At 42.6% G+C, this 26,502-nt stretch overlaps 1 protein-coding gene across 1 annotated transcript; it reads left to right on the forward strand.

Annotated features, from left to right (window-relative positions):
- The first annotated feature begins 1,253 nt into the window (after positions 1-1,253).
- On the forward strand, positions 1,254-25,297 carry LOC124015310 (F-box/LRR-repeat protein 20). The gene is made up of 15 exons (XM_046330469.1): positions 1,254-1,555; positions 7,393-7,454; positions 14,905-14,959; positions 15,072-15,146; positions 15,823-15,917; positions 16,060-16,128; positions 16,246-16,341; positions 16,763-16,889; positions 17,380-17,454; positions 18,266-18,396; positions 18,730-18,790; positions 19,734-19,778; positions 19,876-19,932; positions 20,157-20,369; positions 20,530-25,297. The coding sequence occupies exons 1-15, from the start codon at positions 1,514-1,516 to the stop codon at positions 20,635-20,637; spliced, it is 1,311 nt and encodes a 436-aa protein (XP_046186425.1). The 5' UTR covers positions 1,254-1,513; the 3' UTR covers positions 20,638-25,297.
- The last annotated feature ends 1,205 nt before the right edge of the window (positions 25,298-26,502 follow it).

The following is a 26,502-nucleotide window of genomic DNA, read 5'->3' on the forward strand; positions in this document are numbered from 1 at the left end:
ACCAACTACGCTTGTCCATTGCTGTGTTCAAACCAACTTGGAACTCGAAACATATGAAGGCAAATCATGACGTTTGGTTTCTTCAGGTTGGAAAGTCAGAGCTCTAGAAAGAGGCCCGAATTCCCGAGTTGGATGATTGACCAAATCGATTTTTTCCAGTCAGACCTAGTTTTTTTTCGGACTTCCCAGTTGTTTTGAACGCACTAGTCGGAAGTCGGAGATTTCCGAGTTCCCAGTTGGTTTGAACGCGACACATGTCCCGGCTATATGACGTTAGCAGCTGGACGTATGTGCATGCGACGTTGGAAATTTTTGCCAAAGTATATTTCCTCCGTTATAAAGACATTATGTGTAATCATGTTTTCTTTATACTGTGTGAGTCGACAATAGGAATCCAGAAAGAACTGCAACTTTATTTAAAGTGCAATGGCTCAGCTTGTATTTCTACTCCCTGTTTATATGCACCTTTTCCCGCTACAATGACATCGGATGACAAGTCACATATATGTGTCTTGATTGGTTTCTTGCAGCTGGAAGCAGTCCAAAGCGGAAGTGCTCTTTCCCCAAACAGCAACAACAACAAAGTTACAATGTATCAATTCGTTCATCAGATTGGCAGTTTCAGAAAGTTGTCCATTGTTTTGTCAGGGGCTATTGAAGTTATATATATATACACACATGTTTTATAATGGGAAATAATGGACACCACAGTGCATTATTTTTTAATAAAGATATGTTTACATTATTATGACCATTTATGTGTATACACACAAAGTAGATCTATGCAAAAGGCAATGATATTATGTATGTAATCTTTATTTATGCAACATCATTATGCCCTTTATCCTGCATGAAAGACAACACACAAAAAACTGTACAAAACAAATCGCAGGTAGGTTATGCTCCTGTCCGAAACTAGGCCTCACATGGCTCCAATGACAACTGGACAACACAATAGCATATACAGTAGGACTACCAATAAACTGCTATTGCATAGTGTCCTCCTTTATATCACAGTTATTTAAGGTTAATGTTTTGATATCCCATAGCCCAATGATATAGACAGGGCTTAGGCTAAAGGGAGAAATAGGCTAGGCCTAATTCTATAGAATTCTAAATAATGGCAGAATATTGCCCTGATGAAAAATGCATGTAGGCTATACTTCGTCCAGGGTTATTATCAAATGTCATTATTTGTGTCCATAATAAAGAAGGCTAATGCTAAAAGCAGTGTTCACAGATAAAGGGGGAACGGTGGAGGGGAGGGCGAACTAGTGAGCGGAGATATAAGAGTTCGGGTTGTTGGCTGGGGCAGTTGTCGAGAGGTAGGCTATTGCAATTGTGTTACAAACCGAAAAAACGATGAAATCCGCCGTCGCAGCTGCCGAAACAACGGTAGCATGGTAGCTTTGGACTGGGGTTTCCAAGACGAGCGCCGATATCTACACGTTACTGTAATTTTAACACCGAATTACTTATCCCCCTGATCGAGTCGGGTAAACCACCGTCCGAGATGGGGAAGGAGGTTAATGGTGTTTCGCGGAGCCGGTTTGAGGTGAGTTTATAATATATGCGATTGATAGATTACAATTATTTTTGATTGGTGTTATGGTGTTTGTTAAACTGCGTCCATGGTTGCGCACTGATGCAGCTTCCGCAGTCAATGTTTGGATTAGGGCAAACATGTTGTTTTCAAGTAACGACAACATCTTGATTTCTTCAATAGCCTACCAGAATGTACAATTATTAAATTGGATTATAGTTTAACAATTTGTTTTATAAAGCATTCATAGGTTAAGGCTGATTTTAACACTGGAGCTTATCCGAGCTTTCTCTTTGTGCCGTCAAAACAAAGACAATGGCACAAACACAGACTTTTAGGCTTCACACTGATACGAAGTCCTACATTTCCCATCGTTTTTATAAACATAAAATGTGATATAATATTCGGGCCTACTTCATCCTACTGTGTGACTGAGTTATTTCACAGAGTTGGCGAATTGGAATGTTGTCTTTGATCAGCTATGGTTCTGTTGTGTGTAGACTCATGGCCGCTGCTGGTTGATTCTAATACAGATGGGCCATTCGCTCGGCCACGACTCGGCTAGTCCACCACCACCCTCTCTAAATATCAACAGCAAATACAACAATATATATATCTGTTTTTGAAATCATACAGGCTACAATTTCCCTATAGATGTTTACGTTGACAGGAGTCCCATGTTGTTGTTTTTTATGCAAGCAATCGTTATTCAACGTTGTGGCAAAGTTTGTCCCTCTATACGCAGCGATAAAGAATGCACCAAATGTGAAATATTGCTTTGGATAAATACAGCCTCACTAACAAATGCCACTCGTGTGTGTGTTCACACCGTGACATTGGCCTGTCTACCATGAGCACTCTGTGTTGTTTAATCCTCATCTAGGCGGCGTAGGATTTGTGGTTTTATTTATTTTTAAAGTGCAACAGCTGACGACTCAGAAGATTCAGGCCGTACCGTCTGGCCTGACAAGCTGACATCTGCAGCAGATACGTGACCTGTAGTTTATTAGCCAATAACAGTGGACTTTAACGGTTTGCAGAGTAGAATTGAAATTGTGTTGCATTTATAGGCAGGCCTATTCTTAGTCACGCCCCTGTTTTTTTTAATGGATCGACATATTGCATATTGTCAAGAGGCCTAGTGTTTGTACATTGAAACGCTACAGTTAGAGAGAAACAATTTTGTGTTGTGCGTATTTAGTTTCCAAAGGGATGAGGTGTGTTGTCTTCAGAAATTCTTAGTGTGAATCAGTCAGTGAGCTCAGTTCATCTACCAGTATATGTACTGTAACCAAGGCAAGGCAACACATATCCCTTAAGTCTTGAGCATTTCCAACAGTTTTTCACAGACCAGAGACAAAAATGTTATAAGAGCATTTTAACCCATTGGCTTTGAATTGTGTCTTGTATTCTGAACATTCTATTTCAACGTTTTTTTAGACCACACTGTCAGTTATTGAACTAATAGAAAGTCATTCATATCTAGATTTCATATTCAAAGGTTAGAGAACAGTGAACAATTTGTACATTTAACTTATAACTTATCATGATGGGAAAGGGTCCAAGTTATTTGGAAACTTCCTAAATAGTATGAGTATGATTTAGCCTTATTTCAAACCATTTGATTTACAGTGCATTCGGAAAGTGTTCAGACCTCTTTGACTTTTTCCACATTTTGTTACGTTACAGCCTTATTCTAAAATGGATGAAATATATATTATCAACCAACGAACAATACCCAATAATGATAAAGTGAAAACAGGTTTTCAGAAATGTATTTATAATTTATTTATTTATTTAATTTATAAATCAGCAAAAACAGAAACCTTATTTACACACGTATTCAGGTCCTTTGCTATTTACCTTGAAATTTATCTCAGGAGCATCCTGTTTCCATTGATCATCCTTGATGTTTCTACAACTTGATTGGAGTTCACCTGTGGTAAATGGACATGATTTGGACAGGCACACACCTGTCTATATAAGGTCCCATAGTTGACAATGCATGTCAGAGCAAAAATCAAGCATGAGATAGAAGGAATTGTTCATAGAGCGCCGAGACAGGATTGTGTCGAGGCACAGATCTGGGGAAGGGTACCAAAACTCTTCGGGAGCATTGAAGGTCTCCAAGAACACGGTGGCCTCCATTCTTAAATGAAAGAAGTTTGGAACCACCAAGACTCTTCCTAGAGCTGGCCGCCAGGCCAAACTGAGCAATCCAGGGAGAAGGGCATTGGTCAGGGAGGTGACCAAGAACCCGATGGTCACTCTGACAGAGCTCCAGAGTTTGTCTGTGGAGATGGGAGAACCTTCCAGAAAGACAACCATCTCTGCAGCAATCCACCTTTATGGAAGCCACTCTTCATTAAAAGGCACATCCCACTTGGAGTTTACCAAAAGGTATCTAAATGACTTTCAGACCATGAGAAACAAGATTATCTGGTCTGATGAAACCAAGATTGAACTCTTTGGACTGAATGCCAAGTGTCACTTCTGGAGCAAACCTGGCACCATCCCTATGGTGAAGCAAGGTGGTGCATTATACTGTGGGGATGTTTTTCAGAGGCAGGGACTGAGTCTAGTCAGGATTGAGAGAAAGATGAACTGCGCAAAGTACAGAGATCCTTGATGAAAACCTGCTCCAGAGCGCTCAGGACCTCAGACTGGGGTGAAGGTTCACCTTCCAACAGGACAACAACCTTAAGTACACAGCCAACACAACGCAGGAGTGGCTTCGGGACAAGTATCTGAATGTTCTTGAGTGGCCCAGTCAGAGCCTACACTTTAACCCGATCGAACATCTCTGGAGAGACCTGAAAATAGCTGTGCGTCGACGCTCCCCATCCAACTTGACAGAGCTTGAGAGGATCTGCAGAGAAGAATGGGAGAAACTCCCCAAATACAGGTGTGCCAAGCTTGTCACATTATACCCAAGGAGACTCAAGGCTGCAATCGCTGCCAAAGGTGCTTCAACAAAGTCCTGAGTAAAGGATCTGAAAATGTTTTGCTTTGTCATGGGGTATTGTGTGGAGATTGAGGGTGGGAAACAATTTAATCCATTTTTTTAGAATAAGGCTGTAATGTAACAAGATGTGGAGAAAGTCAAGGGTCTGAATGCTTTCTGAATGCACTGTACAATAGGATATATCACATGGAAGAGTATTTACCATTCAAGAAAAGGTACTTTGTAAAAACGTGTGACAACATACTCAAAACCATAAGGGCAGTTCCACGGTAACGGAATTGCGTTGATTTTTCACTTAAAATATATGCCCAACAAAAATCATTGATTTCAAAGTTTAACAAGCCTATGCACAAGGAATAGTTTTGAAAGCAATTTACACAGAACATTTTACAATAACACATTCACTGGAAGAACTGTGCAGATGCAAAGTTTGGTAACAGAATTTCATACAAATCTCCCTGTGTCAACGTTTTCCAGAAACTCTAAACATCTGCTCCGAATTAAGATTCAACAATGTCTGCAGACAGACTGCGATGTCAGCTATGACCTGAGACATTGACTTTGAAAAATCTCTTTTGATTATTAAACTACAGCAAGTGAAGTGGATTTACACCCGGTAACGGAATTGCGGTAACAGAATTTTGTCATGGGTCCCTGATCTGTACGACACAGAAATGCATAATTCTGGATATGCATATCATTCTCTTCATAGTGTTGTATCCTAAATAGGTACACAAAAGGTATAAATATGTAATTATCCTCCTCTGCATATTTGGGTATTATTCTACACACGGGCTATTATTTTAATGAGCTCTGCCCCCAGACAAGACCAAATATGGTTGGACCGGACCAAATCAAAACCAATCATAGACCTCTGTTTCACAAGCTTGGACATTCAAAGTACAGTACAGTACAATCGAGCTCAGTGAAGGACAGAACAGTAGAGTTCGGTAGAGTATAGTTTACTATTGTAGCCAATTCAATTTCAGAAAATCACTTACCAATTGGGGGGGTTAATCACTTAATAATTAATTAACAAAATGGATATCTGTAAAAACAGTAACTTATTGATAGGTCTACCTTTACTTGTTACTTAAAGATATGTGGGTTTTTGGTAAAGGAATTAAGGCACAGGGCAATGTTTCTTAAACTTACACAAGGAAAAAAAGTTATACAAAACATGTTTATTAGTTGGCAGGGGTCTTTACTTAAGTATTGTTGTGTTATGTATTTCTATTACCTTTTTTAAAAATACTTTTTTCTGGTAGATGTTTTCTAAACCCCTTTTCCATCTGTTTGGCCCGAAATCAAAGCCTTTACTTATTCTGAAATGTTTAGGATGGATTTTTTAAATGTATGTATGTATGTATGTATGTATGTATGTATGTATGTATGTATGTATGTATGTATGTATGTATGTATGTATGTATGTATGTATGTATGTATGCCTTTATGCCTTTATGCCTTTATGCCTTTATGCCTTTATGCCTTTATGCCTTATGCCTTTATTCCTTTTCTTAAAAAATATAGTCTTCGCTTTCTTTTGACACCAGATTTGATATGCACATGTTGATTTCACATGTTGGTGCTCATGGGTCCTCTTTACATGGAAATGACCAATAACTACTGTGGCCCTGCAAACGATCACATAATGTTACACCACAAAGGAAAAACAACGTAGCCTATACACCCAGACCATGAGCATCTGGTTATTTTGGAAATGGCCGTGGATTATTTGACCCGTTGAGTAATTCTCTGAAAGGCAAGCTTGTCAGAGTGAATTTGCCCCAAAAGCGAAATGCCTGTCCTTTCCTGCTCCCTCAGTGTGGAAGTAAACAGGGATCATAGGACAGGCTTAATGTACTATTGACCCAGTGTGTCTCCTGAATTTGTATTATAAGTTAACAGACAAATCATAGATTCACAGTCAAAATATACATATATTGGAGGTCAGGCTAACAGCAGACTCATGTTGACTTTGTCAGAAATTTGCTCAAGTCTCTACAGTGGATTAAGTATATTCCTGTTTATGCTTAATAACTTTGTCATTACATGGAACACCGGTATGGTTCAGCATTACTGCATTTGACAGGTCCTATTCTGACTACAATACTCCTCCCATGAATAATTAAAAAAATAATATATGCCATTTAGCAGACCAAATTTATCCAAAGAGTCTTAGTGACAGGCCAACTGAGATATTTGTTCCACTAATTGGTGTTTTTGACCAATCACATCGGATCTCTTCGTGTATCTTTTTAAAAAAAATCTGAATTTAATTGGCCTATCAGAATTGGGCTGCTTGTGTAAATGCAGCCTTAGTCATACAACCAATGTTGTATGGGTGGCCCCAGGAATCAAAGACGAATGCAATTGACTTACCCATTAAGTGCTTCATACTTGGACAAATGTAAGTTTGCTCCTAAATATGGGAACTCTGCAAACTAGAGTAGGATACTATTTTCCATGACATCATCTTTCAGTGTATCGAGGGACTGAATATCTCATGGTTATGAATTCTCTGTCTGTGGGTGTGTTAAAACACCTCTTCTGTCGTCACTGTTCAGACATTTACAACGTAAACATGGGAAGCAAGAAAACAGTGAGATGATCAGACAGGAAGGAAGCAAGTGACATTTCACACTGGGTTTGATTAGGAGGCAGAAAATGTCTCCTTTCCTCTCAATCTCCACCGCACTCACTGAATCACCCCCTTTCTCCCATCAAGCTTTGACATTGAACCCATCTACTGATGGTGGTTGTTTATATGCTGGAGCTTTCCTTGGGGCGGGGCCAGAGAGAATAGAGGACGTCTAGGCCAGTCCTGCTGTGAGCAACAGAGCCAGAGGAAGTTAACACGCTCTTCTACATCTCTTCCTCGCAGATGTTCTCAAACAGCGACGAGGCCGTCATCAATAAGAAGCTGCCCAAGGAGCTGTTGCTACGGTGAGCGAGGGCTTTCCAATGACTGGGCCGTATGAGCACACAGAATATGCCACGCCACATGCTCAATGCCATCAGACATCTTAACCTGCCCAAAACACATCCATGTACACTCATCCACCTGCTCCACACAACACAGCCATGTACACTCATCCACCTGCTCCACACAACACAGCCATGTACACTCATCCACCTGCTCCACACAACACAGCCATGTACACTCCTCCACCTGCCCCACACAACACAGCCACTGACAATTTGGGAGGTTACATCATGACACTTAGCCATGATCCACCTTAGAAACAAAGGTTGACTATACCGGGACTCTAGTGGTTTGGTCAACATCACCGACCAACTGCCATCTGCTGCTCTCCCGCATGCGCCCCATCCCACTTGCCCCAATTTCCCCTCCCCCAATGCTAAAACTAATTAAACACAGATGGTGTGGGCTATAAAACATTCAAATCAATTAAGCAAAACAAAAAAAGTAAAAGCCCTTGAGCAAACAGAAAATGGAGGCCATAACTCAAGCCTGGGTCTCACCAGCAGAACGGTCTGGGATAGAGGTGCTGACAGTTGGGGGTGTGCTGAAGGTGCGGGGTGCCACAGACTGAGCTCTGATTTACTAGGGCTTTTGGGTTAGGGGTAGGCTTGCCGAGGCCAATTGCAACATTATACTCACCCTATATCACACTGGGCTGCAGAGTGTAATGTGTTCCATATGAATCCATCAAGGCAGTATTCACACCTTGACTTCTTCCACATTTTGTGTTACAACCTGAATTTAAAACATTTCAATTTTTTGGTTCACTGGCCTGCACACAATACCCAATAATGTCGAAGTGGAATTGTTTATGGAAATGTTTTCAAATTTAATAACAATTCAAAGCTGAAATGTCTTGACTCAATAAGTATTCAACCCCTTTGTTATGGCAAGCCTAAATAAGTTCAGGAGTAAAAAAAAATGTCTTAACGAGTGGCGTATGTTGTATGGACTCACTCTGTGTGCAATAATAGTTTTTGAATGACTACCTCATCTCTGTACCCCACACATACAGGTAATTGTAAGGTCCCTCAGTCGAGCAGTGAATTTCAAACACAGATTCAACCATAAAGACCAGAGATGTTTTCCAATGCCTCGCAAAGAAGGCTACGTATTGGTAGATGGGCGAAGAATTTAAAAGCATACCATTTGAGCATGGTGAAGTTATTATTTACACTTTGGATGCTGTATCAATTCACCCAGTCATTACAAAGATAGAGGTGACCTTCCTAACTCAGTTGCCAGAGAGGAAGGAAACTGCTCAGGAATTTCACCATGAGGCCGGTGGTGACTTTAAAACCGCTACATAGTTTAATGGCTGTGATGGGAGAACTGAGGATGGATCAACAGTGCTGTAGTTACTCCACAATACTAACCTAAATTGATAGTGAAAAGGAAGCCTGTACAGAATTCAAATATTTGAAAACAATCATGCATCCTGTTTGCAACAAGGCACTAAAGTAATAATGCAAAAAATGTGGCAAAGCAATTAACGTTTTGTCCGTAATACAGTGTTATTTTAGGAGGCCAATACGTTACGGAGTACCACTCTACATATTTTCAAGCATAGTGGTTGCTGCATCATGTTATGGGTATGCTTGTAATCGTTAAGGTCTGGGGAGTTTTTCAGGATAAGAAAATTAATGGAATGGAGTTAAGCACAGGCAAAATCCTAGATGAATGCACCTTTCTGCAGGACAATAACCTAAAACGCAATGCCAAATCTACACAGGAGTTGCATACCAAAAACACAGTTTGACTTAAATCTACTAAAATCTATGGCAAGACCTGAAGTTTCACAGCTGCAATTGCTGTAAAAGGTGCTTCAACAAATATTGACTCAGGGGTGTGAATACTTATGTAAATGAGAATTTAATAAATGTTGAGTTCTGGCTGTAACACAATGTGGAAAAAGTTCTAGGGATAAGAATACCTTCTGAAGGCACTGGTACACTACATACATGCATACATACATACATACAGTTGAAGTCAGAAGTTTACATATATTTAGGTTGGAGTCATTAAAACTCGTTTTTCAACCACTCCACAAATTTCTTAACAAACTATAGTTTTGGCAAGTTGGTTAGGACATCTACTTTGTGCATGACACAAGTCATTTTTTCAACAATTGTTTACAGACATTATTTCACTGTATCACAATTCCAGTGGGTTAGAAGTTGACTGTGCCTTTTTAAACAGCTTGGAAAATTCCAGAAAATGATATCATGGCTTTATAAGCTTCTGATAGGCTAATTGACATCATCTGAGTCAATTGGAGGTGTACCTGTAGATGTATTTCAAGGCCTACCTTCAAACTCAGTGCCTCTTTGCTTGACATCATGGGAAAATCAAAATAAATCAGTCAAGACCTCCACAAGTCTGGTTCATCCTTCGGAGCAATTTCCAAATGCCTGAAGGTACCACGTTCATCTGTACAAACAATAGTACGCAAGTATAAACACCATGGGACCACGCAGCTGTCATACCGCTCAGGAAGGAGATGCATTCTGTCTCCTAGAGATGAATGTACTTTGGTGCGAAAAGTGCAAGTCAATCCCAGAACAACAGCAAAGGGCCTTGTGAAGATGCTGAAGGAAACGGGTACAAAAGTATCTATATCCACAGTAAAGCGAGTCCTATATCAACATAACCTGAAAGGCCGCTCAGCAAGGAAGAAGCCACTGCTCCAAAACTGCCATAAAAAAGCCAGACTACGGTTTGCAACTGCACATGGGGATAAGGGTCATACTTTTTGGAGAAATGTCCTCTGGACTTATGAAACAAAAATATAACTGTTTGGCTATAATGACCATTGTGATGTTTAGAGGAAAAAGGGGGAGGCTTGCAAAGAACACCATCCCAACTGTGAAGCAGCATCATTTTGTGGGGGTGCTTTGCTGCAGGAGGGACTGGTGCACTTCACAAAATAGATGGCATCATGAGGAAGGGGAATATATTGAAGCAACATCAAGACATCAGTCAGAAAGTTAAAGCTTAGTCACAAATGTCTTCAAATGGACAATGACCTCAAGCATACTTCCAAAGTTGTGGCAAAATGGCTTAAAAGGACAACGAAGTCAAGGTATTGGAGTGGCCATCACAAAGCCCAGACCTCAATCCTATAGACCATTTGTGGGCAGAACTGAAAATGTGTGTGTGAGCAAGGAGGCCTACAAACCTGACTCTGTTACACCAGCTCTGTCAGGAGGAATGGGCCAAAATTCACCCAATTTATTCTGGGAATGTGGGTCAGATGCTGAAATAAATCATTCTCACTATTATTCGGACATTTCACATTCTTAAAATAAAGTGGTGATCCTAACTGACCTAAAACAGGGAATTTGTACTAGGATTAAATGTCTGGAATTGTGGAGAAGAAAAACTGTATTTGGCTAAGGTGTATGTTAACTGACAACTTCAACTGTACATGCAGTACCAGTCAAAAGTTGACACACCCACTCATTCCCGGGTTTTTCTTTATTTTGACTATTTTCTACATTATAGAATAATAGCGAAGACATCAAAACTATGAAATAACACATGTAGAAACAAAACAGCTGTTAAACCTTGTTTTTGTTGTGTTATTGGCTTGTTTATTCCATGTGTAACTGTTGTCTGTTTTGCTTTATCTTGGCCAGGTCGCAGTTGTAAATGGGAACTTGTTCTCAACTAGCCTACCTGATTAAATAAAGGTGAAAAAATAAGTTTAAAAACAAAACAACATATATTTTTGAGATTCTTTAAAGTAGCCACCCTTTGCCTTGATGACAGCTTTGCACACTCTTGGCATTCTCTCAACCAGCTTCATGAGATAGTCACCTGGAATGCATTTCAATTATCAGGTGTGCCTTGTTAATTTGTGGAATTTCTTTCCTTAATGCGTTTGAGCCAATCAGTTGTGTTGTGACAAGATAGGGGTGCAATACAGCAGATAGCCCTATTTGGTGAAAGACCAAGTCCGCTTTATGGCAAGAACAGGTCAAATGGACAAAGAGAAATGACAGTCCTCATTACTTTTAAGATATGAAGGTCAGTCAATGTGGAACATTTCAAGAACTTTGAAAGTTTCATGTGCAGTCGCAAAAACCATCAAGCGCTATGACGAAACCGGCTCTCATTAGGACCGCCACAGGAAAGGAAGACCCGGAGTTAACTCTGCTGCAGAGGATAAGTTCATTCGAGTTACCAGCATCAGAAATTGCAGCCCAAATAAATGCTTTACAGAGTTCAAGTAACAGACACATCTCATCATCAACTGTTCAGAAGAGACTGCATGAATCAGGCTTTCATGGTTGAATTGCTGCAAAGAAATCACTACTAAAGGACACCAATATTATTATTATTATTATTAATATTATTAAGAGCCTTTCTTGGGCCAAGAAACACAAGCAAAGGACATTAGACCAGTGGAAATCTGTTCTTTGGTCTGAGTCCAAATTTGAGATTTTTGGTACCAACCGCTGTGTCTTTGTGAGACACCGAGTAGGAGAACGGATGATCTCTGCGTGTATGGTTCCCACCGTGATGCATGGAGGAGGAGTTGTGTGGATGCTTTGCTAGTGACACTGCCAGTGATTTATTTACAATTCAAGGCACAATAAACCAGCATGGCTACCACAGCATTCTGCAGCGATACGCCATCCCATCTGGTTTGCGCTTAGTCCCACTATCATTTGTTTTTCAACAGGACAATGACCCACTATATTTCCAGGCTGTGTAAGGGCTATTTGACCAAGAAGGAGAGTGATGTAGTGCTGCATCAGATGACATCCCAATTGGGATGAGGTCGGGTGATTGTGGAGACCAGGTGTTGGACCACAGAATGAAGGAAAAGCAGCCAACAAGTGCTCAGCATATGTGGGATGTCCTTCAAGACTGTTGGAAAAGCATTCCAGGTGAAGCTGGTTGAGAGAATGCCAAGAGTGTGCAAAACTGTCAAGGCAAAGGGTGGCTACTTTGAATAATCTAAAATAAAAGTGTTAGTTACTACATGATTCCACATGTTATCTTATAGTTTTGATGTCTTCACTATTGTTCTACAATGTAGAAAATAGTTAAAACAAAGAAGAAACCTTTAATGAGTAGGTGTGTCCAAACTTTTGACTGGTATTGTACACACACACTGAGTATACCAAACATTAGGAACACCTTAATATTTAGTTGCACCCCCGTTTTCGCCCTCAGAACAGCCTCTTCGTCGGGGCATGGACTCTACTGTTGTGGCCAAAAGTTTTGAGAATTACACAAATATAATTTTCACGAAGTCTGCTGCTTCAGTGTCTTTATTCTTTGTCAGATGTTACTATGGAATACTGAAGTATAATTACAAGCATTTCTTAAGTGTCAAAGGCTTTTATTGACAATTACATGAAGTTGATGCAAAGAGTCCAAATTTGCAGTGTTGACCCTTCTTTTTCAAGACCTCTGCAATCCGCCCTGGAATGCTGTCAATTAACTTGTGTGCCACATCCTGACTGATGGCATTCTTGCATAATCAATGCATGGAGTTTGTCAGAATTTGTGGGTTTTTATTTGTCCACCCGCCTCTTGAGGATTGACCACAAGTTCTCAATGGGATTAAGGTCTGGGGAGTTTCCTCGCCATGGACCCAAAATGTCAATGTTTTGTTCCCCGACCCACTTAGTTATCACTTTTGCCTTATGACAAGGTGCTCCATCATGCTGGAAAAGGCATTGTTCGTCAACAAACTGTTCCTGGATGGTTGAGAGAAGTTGCTTTCGGAGGAAGTGTTGGTACTATTCTTTATTCATGGCTGTGTTCTTAGGCAAAATTGCGAGTGGGTCCAGTCCCTTGGCTGAGAAGCAACCCCACACATGAATGGTCTCAGGATGCTTTACTGTTGGCATGACACAGGACTGATGGTAGCGCTCACCTTGTCTTCTCCAGACAAGCTTGTTTCCGGATGCCCCAATAGTCGGAAAAGGGATTCATCCGAGAAAATGACTTTAACCCAGTCCTCAGCAGTCCAATCCCTGTTACCTTTTGCAGAATATCAGTCTGTCCCTGATGTTTTTTGACACCAGGCCATCCTCCAAAAGTCTTTGCCTCACTTTGCGTGCAGATGCACTCACAGCTGCCTACTGCCATTCCCGAGGAAGCTCTGTACTGGTGGTTCCCCGATCCCGCAGCAGAATCAACTTTAGGAGACGGTCCTGGCGCTTGCTGGACTTTCTTGGGCGCCCTGAAACCTTCTTCACAACAATTGAACCACTCTCCTTGAAGTTCTTTATTATGCGATAAATGGTTGATTTAGGTGCAATCTTACTGGCAGCAATATCCTTGCCTGTGAAGCCCTTTTTGCGCAAAGCAATGATGACTGCACATGTTTCCTTGCAGGTAACCATGATCAACAGAGGAAGAACAATGATTCCAAGCACCACCCTCCTTTTGAAGCTTCCAGTCTGTTATTCGAACTCCATCAGCATGACAGAGTGATCTCCAGCCTTGTCCTCCTCAACACTCACACCTGTGTTAACGAGAGAATCACTGACATGATGTCAGCTGGTCCTTTTTTGGCAGGGCTGAAATGCAGTGGAAATGTTTTTTTGGGTTTCAGTTAATTTGCATGGAAAAGAGGGACTTTGCAATTAATTGCAATTCATCTGATCACTCTTCATAACATTCTGTAGTATATGCAAATTGCCATCATACGAACTGAGGCAGCAGACTTTATGAAAAATCATATTTGTGTCATTTTCAAAACTTTTGGCCACGACTGTACAAGGAGTCGAAAGCGTTCCACAGCGATGCTGGCCCATGTTGACTCAGTCCACAGTTGTCAAGTTGGCTGGATGTCCTTTGGGTGGTGGACCATTGTTGATACACACAGGAAACTGTTGAGCATGAAAAACCCAGCATCGTTTACAGTTTTCGACACAAACCGGTGCTCCTGGCACCTACTGCCATACTCTGTTCAAAGGCACCTACCTTTTTTGTCTTGCCCATACACCCTCTGAATGGCACACATTCTCAGTTGTCTCAAATCTTACTTTAACCTGTCTCCTCCCCTTCATCTACACTGATTTGAAGTGGCTTTAACGAGTGACAAATGAGGGATCATAGCTTTCACCTGGATTCACATGGTTAGTCTGCCATGGAGAGAGGTGTTTTTAACATTGTGTTGTGGGGCATTAACACACACACAATCTCGCTCTGCAAAGTAAATATTTATCTAGCCTTCAAGCACAATAACCATAGTAAAGTTAACATAAAGTCACCCACACAATAACACAATCATAAGTGTCATGCTCATCAAACAAAGTGGCATACATAGCAGAGTTCTTTATGTAATTATAGGGTAGAACAGGGATTCTGGGTAGAGCCTTGTATACATTGAGGGCTCTGGTTCTGGGTACCAGGGGTTCTGAACCATCCCTGTCTGTGTTCCAGAATCTTCTCCTTTCTGGATGTGGTGACACTCTGTCGCTGTGCCCAGGTCTCACGGGTGAGTTTGTGTTTCTGAAATGTGTATTTGGTTCAGTGTGAGTGTGTTCAATTGTGTGTTGGACAGAATAGTGAAACCAGTGAAGTTGACCTTGTGCCCCTCTCTCCCTCAGTCGTGGAATGTTCTCGCCCTGGACGGCAGTAATTGGCAGAGGATTGACCTTTTCGACTTTCAGAGAGATATTGAGGTCAGGAAGTCTCGCATAAACCTTATTTTTCCTCACCTCTTCTCTCTCCTATCCTCTCCATCTCATCCTCACCTGCCATTGATTTTTTTTTGTCTGTCTGGCCATCTTTTATGGAAACAAAGTGGATATTCATGGCTTTGACCTTATAAACACAAACAACGTTGACATTAAACCCACATACCGTGATTATCTAAGATTGAATTCAGGACCTTAGCAGTTGGTTGTCTACCAAAGGAAAGTTTTAATTGACTACTATTGATGTTGTGCGTTCACCACAATCAATGCCATGTACTGCATGTCAGTCTATTGACCATGTCACTGTATGGATGACAACAGATGACCATTTAAAGGCATTTGAAATGTATGACTGATGTATTCACACACGTGACAAGTTTAGTACATTGCCATAATCAACGATGAACGACCTGAACGCCAGGTCAAGTATAATCATGTTTGCCAGACTTGAGTGCCATATGAAGACAGACACTCAACAGGCTCTGAAATGGGTTCAAGTCAAGCAGTCAGTGTTTACAAAGATAGTTGAGTTTAGCCTAAACAGGCAGACTCCTACCCTATGCTCCTGCTACATGTATTTTTTGCATTTATGTGAAAGTGAAGATGATCTGGGGATGAATCTGGTTTGTGAGAGGTGTTTGTTTGTGTCCGTGTGTTGCAGGGGCGAGTGGTGGAGAACATTTCGAAACGATGTGGGGGATTCCTGAGGAAGTTGAGTCTGCGGGGCTGTCTGGGGGTGGGGGACAGTGCTCTGAGGTGAGGACTGACTGGGAATCTGGCCTAGACTAGGAACTCTTGGCACTGAGGAGGGTGAAGGGAGGAGATTGATTGTGGGAGCTGGAGGGCAAGTACACACACTCCGGTGCAAATATGTCTGTTCCTGTTTGTTTTTCAACAGAACCTTCTCCCAGAACTGCAGGAATATTGAGCTGCTTAGTTTGAATGGCTGCACCAAGATTACTGACAGGTATTTGCAGACATTTATGCCTTGTTATGTTTGTCTAGTATAATTATGTTTCGCTAATGTACTAAAGTGTTACAAGAGGCTTACATGTATAATAATGTATCTTTCTCTCCCATGCAGCACATGTAATAGCCTCAGTAAGTTCTGTCCCAAGCTCAAGCATTTGGACCTCGCGTCCTGTACCTCAATCACCAACCTGTCACTCAAAGCACTTAGGTGAGGGGTCTCTCTTTCTCCCTCTCTCGTGCACACACACTCATACTGTCAGCATTCCTGGAAAAACCTTGTCACTCACCTTTTGGTGATTGGATTGTAGTCATCCCTCTTCATGCTCCGTGACAGTTTGTTGATTCTAGGACTAATATAAGCCATTCAAAATATCCGGGGAGTTTTTTGAGATACAAGGTTTTTCCAGGACTCCGACAATGCTCACTCTCTCTCTCACACACACACACACACACACCGGGAGTCTCCTCAGCAGGAGCAGATGGTTGCATCTGTTGTGCAGGCGTCGGGTGAACAGGTAATTCCGCTATTCAGGGGATGTGCATAAATTTGGGGGCACATTTGTTGTTGTTTTGCCATCTTTTTTATCTAATATCTGTGCCGGGGTCTGACCCATTTTCATCCCCTGCAGCGAGGGCTGTCCTCTGTTAGAGCAGCTCAACATCTCGTGGTGTGACCAGGTGACTAAGGATGGCATCCAGGCCTTGGTACGATGCTGTCCCGGACTCAAAGGCCTTTTCCTCAAGGGCTGCACACAGGTAGGGCCAGGGCAAAGGGCAACAAACGGGTCAGCTAGAGATGGAACCATTAAAAAGCACAAGGTCTCTACCTCGGTCTAAGACAGGTGCATTAACAGAAGAAGAGACTGGATATGTGAGAGGTATTCAGACACCCTTGGGAGGTGAAATGAACAAACTGATCGCATAAGGTTCGTATTGAAGCGTTAAGATATAGGTAAACTGAAGGGCTGACTGAGGGGAGAGGGGCTTCGCTAGTCTAGATATGAGACCAGGGCTAATGTTTGTATTGCACGCAGTGTTATGGGGATGATAGATCCAAACAGCAGGTAGGGCATTTAGTTGCAGAAGGGGGTTAGCTAGCTACCTCATTGGTGGGGTTACCTTGGTGCACTGCTAATGGGATTTCAAATGACTCTCTCTCTCTCTCTGTCTCGCTCTCTCTCTCTCGCTCTCTCTCTCTCTCTCTCTGCCTATTTCTCTCTGCTTCTTTCCGTCACATATTAACTAGTTGGAGGATGAAGCACTGAAGCACATTGGTGCACACTGTCCAGAGCTGGTCACTCTCAACTTACAGACGTGTTCGGTAAGCAAGCACTTCTTTCAGTGTTTAGGTCACATAACAGCAAAACCTGCTGGTCACAGCCCCAAAATAAAGTGAGTGTCTCGCTTGATATTTCAGCACCCATCATGTTTGGGGCTGAATGCTTTGTTGTGGTGGGTTGGGGGCTTGTAACTCCTGAATAGGTTTGTCATTGAGCTGTTGTGGCCATCCCATATGGAAGGTAAATGAGTAATGTCCTGCCTCTCTGCTGTTTTTTTGTGGACTTTTTTTTGTGTACAAGGCTGCTCAGTCAGTCTGCATCCTGCCCTGCATTAGAGGGACTGGTGTGGACTGAGGTCTGCCCTGCCATCTAACCTACATAACGAATAGCGTGTGAAATCCTCCCAGACAACACATTTGTTTCTCTGGCATCCTCTTTATCGGTGTCTCCAAATTCCCTTCCTGTTATGTCTACACCCCAAATGCCTCCCTCCCTCCCTCTCATTCCTTGTCTCCTTCTCAATGTCTCCCATCTTTCAACAGCTCCCTCTTCTTTTGCCAGACTCACCTCTGTTTCGTCCTCTCTCTCTCTCTCTCTTTTTACACCTGTGCTTTCTCTGTGTGGTTCCCCCTCGCAACTTTCTGTAATCTTGTAAGATCAGAACTATAGAGGGAAAAGAGATGAAAATATATCACAAAACAAGATATGATTCTCATTCACCGTTCTGAGGTGGATATTCATAGCCTACGGCACCAGTTACGGTAATATTATGATAATTTTGATAATGGTGTTATATCTGTTTGATGCCGTGGAAGTTCTGCTAGTGACCCGTGCCTGTTTCCCTCTGAGCAGCAGATCACAGACGAAGGTCTCATTACTATATGCCGGGGCTGTCACCATCTGCAGTCTCTGTGTGTCTCCGGTTGTGCCAACATCACAGACGCCATCCTCCACGCCTTGGGACTGAACTGCCCGCGTCTCAGGTTAGTACTCCCTCTGTTCCTATTCTACCTCCTCACCCCGAACTTTGCTCAAACCCCTCCACACTGGTCTAAGGTGTGCGTGCCCCCCCCCCCCCCCACCAAGCCCGCCTCATCCAACCCACATCCACGCTAGCCCCACCCATCCCTGCTTCTATCCCCTGTTCACTCCAAATACCACCAGAAACCCCATACAACCCTTCATACATTAACGACTCAAATACACCCCGCTCTCCTTTCTGGTTAGTGCCCAAGTTAACCCATCTTGTATTTCCTCAGACACGTCAATACATAGTAGTTCCCCCGACAATAACAGTATTTCCTGTCTCCTTTCAGAATATTAGAGGTGGCTCGCTGCTCTCAGCTCACAGATGTGGGCTTCACTACACTGGCAAGGGTGAGTGTGGAAACTGATGCAGGTCACACACACCTCTGACATACACTACCGTTCAAAAGTTTGGGGTCACCTAGACATTTCCTTGTTTTTAAAAGAAAATCATTATTTTTTTGTCCATTTAAAATAACATCAAATTGATCAGAAATACAGTGTAGACATTGTTAATGTTGTAAATGACTATTGTAGTTGGAAACGGCTGATTTCTTATGGAATATCTACATAGGTGTACAGCGGCCCATTATCAGCAACCATCACTCCTGTGTTCCAATGGCACGTTGTGTTAGGTAATCCAAGTTTATCATTTTAAAAGGTTAATTGATCATTAGAAAACCCTTTTGCAATCATGTTAGCACAGCTGAAAACTGTTCTGATTGAAGAAGCAATAAAACTGGCCTTCTTTAGACGAGTTGAGTATCTGGAGCATCATTATTTGTGATGTTCGATTACAGGCTCAAAATGGCCAGAAACAAAGAACTTTCTTCTGAAACTCGTCAGTAAATTCTTGTTTTGAGAAATGGCTATTCCATGTTAGAAATTGCCAAGAAACTGGAGATCTCGTACAACGCTGTGTACTTCTCCCTTCACAGAACAGAGCAAACTGTCTCTAAGCAGAATAGAAAGAGTGGGAGGCCCCAGTGCACAACTGAGCAAGAGGACAAGTACATTAGTGTCTAGTTTGAGAAACAGATGCCTCACAAGTCCTCAACTTGCAGCTTCATTAAATAGTACCCGCAAATCACCAGTCTCAACGTCAACAGTCAAGAGGCAACTCCGGGTTGCTGGTCTTGTGTCTGTGTTCTTTTGCCCATCTTAATATTTTCTCTTTATAGGCCAGTCTGAGATATGGCTTTTTCTTTGTAACGCTACCTAGAAGGCCAGCAAACTTTTGAACGGTAGTGTATATGTGTTGTCTTTGTGTTCATTTTTTTTTTTTTTGTGGCAGAATTGTCATGAGCTGGAAAAGATGGACCTGGAAGAGTGTGTGCAGGTGAGCTAGCCTGCGCAACACGCACATTCCCACACACACTAACATACACTGTAGCACCATGCACCAGAAGGATACGTTTGTTTATGTCTCTCCCCAGATCACGGACGGCACACTCATCCAGTTGTCCATCCACTGCCCTCGTCTGCAAGTTCTGGTGAGCACTAGCTAATGGCTTCTATCCTAGGAGCTTGTCTCAAACATGCTTTGTTCAATCTAAGGAACCTCTTGAAATTCTACGAAATACATTTCAGAAGAACTTGTTTCTTAGATAATCCACAGTCTCATGGTGTTAATAACAAAAGACACCCAGTGTGTCGGGTGGCAGTAGTATTGCTGTTCTAAACTGTTCCCTTGTTGTTGTTGTTATCTCTCTCTCAGAGCCTGTCTCACTGTGAACTGATTACTGATGATGGCATCAGACATCTGGGCAGCGGGCCCTGTGCCCACGACCGGCTGGAGGTGATCGAGCTGGACAACTGCCCCCTGATCACGGACGCCTCGCTGGAGCACCTGAAGACCTGCCACAGCCTGGACCGCATCGAGCTCTACGACTGCCAGCAGATCACCCGCGCAGGCATTAAGAGACTAAGGGTAGACACTGGTGCTACAGTGCACATTGCTGCTTATGCGTTGTGCACAGACACCCAGACTCGCATAGATTACAGTAGAGGAATTAACATTTCTTAGATGCGGTTATATAGACCCTTACACCAACACTTGTCTTTTTATCTCTTTCTCTCCACCTCTCCAGACCCATCTACCTAACATCAAAGTGCACGCGTATTTCGCCCCAGTCACCCCACCCCCCTCAGTCGGGGGGAGTCGCCAGAGATTCTGTCGTTGCTGTATCCTGCTATGATGTGAAGACTGCGCCCCCACCCCACCCTCAGCCCACAAATCTGCCCTTCCACCCAACCTGGCTCGGCCTGGTCCGATCCAGCCTCCAGGTATACATGATGGTGGGTCCCCCCCGATTGGAGCCGCAGAGAGAGGGAGAGAGCCCAACCACCACAGGGTCTGGGAAGAACCTTCCCCACGACGTTCCCAAACCCACTCACAACAGCCTTTGTCAAACACACAAATAAACACACACACACACACACACACACACACACACACACACACACACACACACACACACACACACACACACACACACACACACACACACACACACACACACACACACACACACACACACACACACCACCACAGATGAGCGTCAGTACATTCCCTGCTGTCCCCAGGCCCATGTGCTAAAGACCACCCAGCATTACAGGGAGGATTACATAATATAACCACTGCTGTTTACAGATTAGGCTCCTGATACACTGTATGGACTACATGAAACTAGGGCTCACTGGATACAAGGTTCTCTATGGACTAGTATGACCTTTTACTGAAGGATCAGGTAGATAGGTTTGGATCAGAAACTCACATCCAATGTGTGTCTGGGTGTTGGGAGGATAACCAGAAACATGGCTAGAGCTATGAGGATATTGGTTTGGTAGGAATGCCCTCAGAATCTTTCAACGACTTACAAGCTACCTCTAGACATAACTGCTCTTTGTTATCCTCTGGTTCCAGACTGCCCACTCCAAACATATAGCTAGGACAGTTTTTTATAAGTCGCTCTGGATAAGAGCGTCTGCTAAATGACTTAAATGTAAATGTAAATGTATTACAAAAGACCGGTTTCCATTGGCACTTTGAAGTCAACCCAGGTTGGACTGGCCTTGGTGGGCAAGCTGAAATTGCGTTTCCGCTGCCTCCAAATAGAATAAATGATGTCATGTTGCTAGGTAGTCAATATGTGACTGCAGCTGGCTTCGCTAATGTTGCTAACTGGCAAGATGTTGACGAAGTTAAAGCATTGTGAGGGTGAATTTAAATAACTTTTACCCATACTCCTGTCAGTGTTAGCCATACTCTGAGCCATGTATTTAGCTTGCTAACTAGCCAAACGGTTAGCGTCGCCATTCGCAATTGGCTAGTTGGCTAACCAAGCAAACCAGGCAACCAGTTTAACATGATGCGACTACGACCTGGCCAGCTACAATTCCTGCTAGCTCTCTTTAGCTAGTTACAGTAGCTTGTTTTAACTCTGAAATGCTTGCTAATAATGGTAGCTATCATTTTAGGGCTGACTGTTGTCATAAAGGTTTGTGTAGTGCAAAGATATGGTGGTGGTAATTCGTGTCATGTCTAACTACTGCATTACTGCTTGTCCATGTGCTAGCTGTCAGCTCGCACACCCAGATGAGCTAGCTAAACTTTGGCAGCACCCAGCAGTGATTTAAAAAAAAAACATTAAAATAGATTTTTAACTGCGTTTACCAGCCCGACCAGTTGTGAAACTGGGCTGCGCTGGCTCGAATTTGGGAATTCCATTCGAAACCGCTCTAATTTGCCCCTAATTTGAAGTGCTAGTGGAAAAGGGTGTCTTTCTGGTGTCTTCTACAGCCATTAAACTGCCCCCACACACACACACTCACAAACATAGTGTAGATGCAGTAGGTGGTAGTTCTTATCTAGACTCAAAGTAGCTGCAGCTTAATGCAGGCCTGCTATGCTGAGTTTATCCAGCAAAATGATGACTGTCACTGACTCGCCTAATAGTTTACTGCCACACACACACACACACACACACACACACACACACACACACACACACACACACACACACACACACACACACACACACACACACACACACACACACACACACACACACACACACACACACACACACACACAGCTCAATACCCTTTCCCCCTTCCCCTTTCTCTGTTACAATCAGAAGCTTCATTGTACAAAAAAAAAGAGAATGGTGAATATTTTTCTAAAAAGGACACCAATTGAGACTTACACGTGGGGACTTGAGAAGATGCCAAATGTTGCATGTAACAATTCTAGTTTTTTAAATGTAATATATGTAAGTACTGTAGAAATCCAGCCCCGCAGCCAGCTGAACCACACCACAGACAATGGTGTGAAGGAGAGATTTACATCAATGGGTCTCGCACTATGAACTATGTTAAGCCAAACACGTACTGTGTGTGTGTGTGTGTGTGTGTGTGTGTGTGTGTGTGTGTGTGTGTGTGTGTGTGTGTGTGTGTGTGTGTGTGTGTGTGTGTGTGTGTGTGTGTGTGTGTGTGTGAGAATGTTCCGGGGCTATGGAGAGTAGTTTGGACAGTGAACCATTTTGGAGACATAATAAACCAGGCCCCTGCAAGCTAGTCTTAACAACAGCAAAATATAGAATACAGACACAAACTCATAAAATAAAAAGGATTGACGTCACTGCGAGTTTGTGATGCCAGACAGACCAGGAGAACGGAAAGAAAAAGCCAACCGAAAACAAAGTATCTGTATTTTTATTTTGTTGCTTTTAGTCTCTTTTTTTCCCCTTGTTGATGAACATTCTTGATGAATGCGAGCTGGCGAACCACACATGGGTAGGAGGAGATGCCCAGTGATGCTCGCGGGCACTGGGATCTGGTCAGTGACAGTGATGCCCCTTCAACTCCCATGAGGCCTTGCAGGGGAGAGGGTGCCATTGGAGTTGACCCTGCCATCAGCGCAACGCCCCCTCTTTCTGCCTGGAACCAGTGACATGAGAGGAGGAGGGGCAGCTGGGATTGGATAGGAACAAGGAAGTTGTTTAGAATCTTGACCTGGAGCGAGCTGAGCACACAACACTGGCCTGCTGACAGATGTTGGAGTGCAGGGGTATGTGTCCCAAAACGCCACGACTACCACCTTATGAAAAGACTTTGACCCCTGTTCATGAGTATCAAAGCCTTTCATCTGGATCCTTCCTCCTCTCCCACACTTTACCCTTCTCTGTTTTCTGTCTCTCCTCTTCGATTCTCTCTGTTCTGTTTTTCTTTTTGTAGTTGTCTTTGTTTTAGCCTTTTTCTGTTCAAGTTGGTGACTTCTACATCTCGTTCTCACCCCTCGCCACTCTTTTCTGTTTGGTGTGTTTTGGGTAGGGGCTGTTTGGTGTGTTTTGGGTAGGGGCTGTTTGGTGTGTTTTGGGTAGGGGCTGTTTTTTTTGTTTTGCATTCAGTCATGAGTTCAGTGTTTTCCCAAGTTAAGTTCGAGCCCTCTTGCAGTCCTTGGTTTTTGGTCTTATGCGGTTTGTGTTCTATTACGAGTTCTTGTTACCTAATGTCCAGAGTGTAGCCTTTGTACAGGGGGAAGGGTTGGACACAGTGCAATTTGTATAATATGTTAATGATGAGTCGATGAGGATGAACCGGTGTCCATTGTATGTATAATGGATGTTATACAACGTATTGAATGTGTTTCCATGAAGGTGTTGTCTGGGAACGTGGGGGGTTAGGGCCTAGGTTGTGTGCTGATGTAGCAGAAACAGATTCCTCTCCTGATGTGCTTTCCCTTTACTTGTTATGCCTTGCTTTGGGGATCCCCTAACACCATGATGCAGCCCAGCCCACTGTAGAAACAAAACAGAGTTGGTACGCCCAATATAAATGTTTTAATGTTCCCTAAAAATGCATATTCCCTTCTAAGATTCAAACAAACCAACAGGCAAAACATTTAATGATGATTATTTTCTATTTTGTGATTTGTCAGCCAGGGGTAGACGTGGGAGGGGTATAATGCAAACTGAGATGAATCTAGTCTGATTTGTTTTGTTGAATGTGGGTTTATGGGGGATTAGAGAACATCCAGGAGCCAAGATGGCAGAGATGCATAATGTACTCTCGTACTACTCACCCTCTGGCTACGTGCAACTGTGCTTCCACTGCTCCGTACGGTCTGAAGTTACTGGAAGGAAAGTCATGGTGAAGCCTGGATCCATAACACCTGTTTGCCCTCTTCACACATAGTTGCTGAGTCACAGGCACCACTTCTACTCGCTTAGTCATACACAGACACACTGAGACACACACGGTACGCACTGACCATTTGCACTTCCATTATCCTCTCTGAATCATAACTCAGTTGAGAGCAAAGGTATGCAGAGTAGACATGCAAGCCTACACATACACACTATTGACAGCACAGACAACAGGCAAACTCAGACTCGAGCGTACCTTTTAGAATGTATTCAGTATACAAACACATGAGTACATATCCATACCGGGTTCTCATAAACTACACAAACTACCCTGTAGAATGTCAAGACGAAACGCATGCAAAACAATGATACTGCTTCATTCCACTTTTTTGTCCCCAGCAGTTTACATGAAAGATGACAGATTACTGAATTCTGGATCGGTCCACTCAGTCCTTATGACTAGGCTGTGTGTTGTAGGGGGTAGGGGAGGATGGATGGCTGCGTGAACAAGATGGTGGATCTAAAGTGTGTCCTTGGTAGTTTGACACCCGGGGATTACTTTACTTTTTTACTTTTTTTAAAATTTACTTTACACAATGACTGTAGTTCATATAAATTAATGTCAATCTTTTTTTTTGTCTTTTTTTTTTTACAATTAACTGATTATAAATAAATATGTATGTATGAATAAATATATAACTATATATTATTAAGATTTGCCTGTTTGTTTATTTCTGTAATTGTAGTATGTTGAAGTGTTCATTAATTTTGCTCTGCAATTTTCCCTGGCCTGACTAGGAAAAAGTCTTGGCCCCAGTTATAGGCTATATATAGGGACTAGAGTTTTTTCCTGGTCAGGTAGTCTCCATTATATTGTAATAGTCCTACATGTTTTCCTGTTACTGTATGTAACAGATGCACAATCGAGAGCATCCTGGCGGGCTGTATCACCGCCTGGTACGGCAACTGCTCCGCCCACAACCGGAAGGCTCTCCAGAGGGTAGTGAGGTCTGCACAATGCATTACCGGGGGCAAACGACCTGCCCTCCAGGACACCTACACCACCCGATGTTACAGGAAGGCCATAAAGATCATCAATGACATCAATCACCCGAGCCACTGCCTGTTCACCCCACTATCATCCAGAAGGCGAGGTCAGTACAGGTGCATCAAAGCTGGGACCGAGAGACTGAAAAACAGCTTCTATCTCAAGGCCATCAGACTGTTAAACAGCCACCACTAACATTGAGTGGCTGCTGCCAACACACTGACACTGGCTCAACTCCAGCCACTTTAATAATGGGAATTGATGGGAAATGATGTAAAATATATCACTAGCCACTTTAAACAATGCTACCTAATATAATGTTACATACCCTACATTATTCATCTCATATGCATACGTATATACTGTACTCTATATCATCTACTGCATCCTTATGTAATACATGTATCACTAGCCACTTTAACTATGCCACTTTGTTTACATACTCATCTCATATGTATATACTGTACTCGATACCATCTGTACTGTATCTTGCCTATGCTGCTCTGTACCATTACTCATTCATATATCTTTATGTACATATTCTTTATCCCCTTACACTGTGTATAAGACAGTAGTTTTGGAATTTTTTGTTAGATTACTTGTTGGTTATTACTGCATTGTCGGAACTAGAAGCACAAGCATTTCACTACACTCGCATTTAACATCTGCTAACCATGTGTATGTGACAAATAAAATTTGATTTGATTTAATGCATGTTGTCCTAACCTTAGCGCAACACTAGAGGGCAGCAATTAGCTACTTTCCCCCAAAAAGTCTGAGAAACCCGACCCTGAGGATTGTGCAGCCTTGGAAGAAGCAGACTGGAACTATGTTACGAGTAGTTAAATGCTCTTTTACTTAATTGA

Source organism: Oncorhynchus gorbuscha, linkage group LG26 (genome assembly GCF_021184085.1).
Source record: "Oncorhynchus gorbuscha isolate QuinsamMale2020 ecotype Even-year linkage group LG26, OgorEven_v1.0, whole genome shotgun sequence".
In the NCBI taxonomy this organism is placed as follows: domain Eukaryota; kingdom Metazoa; phylum Chordata; class Actinopteri; order Salmoniformes; family Salmonidae; genus Oncorhynchus; species Oncorhynchus gorbuscha.

Bases quoted from the DNA above. Each gene is read 5' to 3' on its own strand.
- LOC124015310 (XM_046330469.1), top strand. From the start codon at position 1,514: ATGGGGAAGGAGGTTAATGGTGTTTCGCGGAGCCGGTTTGAG. The intron at 7,455-14,904 runs GTGAGCGAGGGC...TCTGTGTTCCAG, and splicing joins CCCAAGGAGCTGTTGCTACG to AATCTTCTCCTTTCTGGATG. The intron at 16,890-17,379 runs GTAGGGCCAGGG...CATATTAACTAG, and splicing joins TCCTCAAGGGCTGCACACAG to TTGGAGGATGAAGCACTGAA.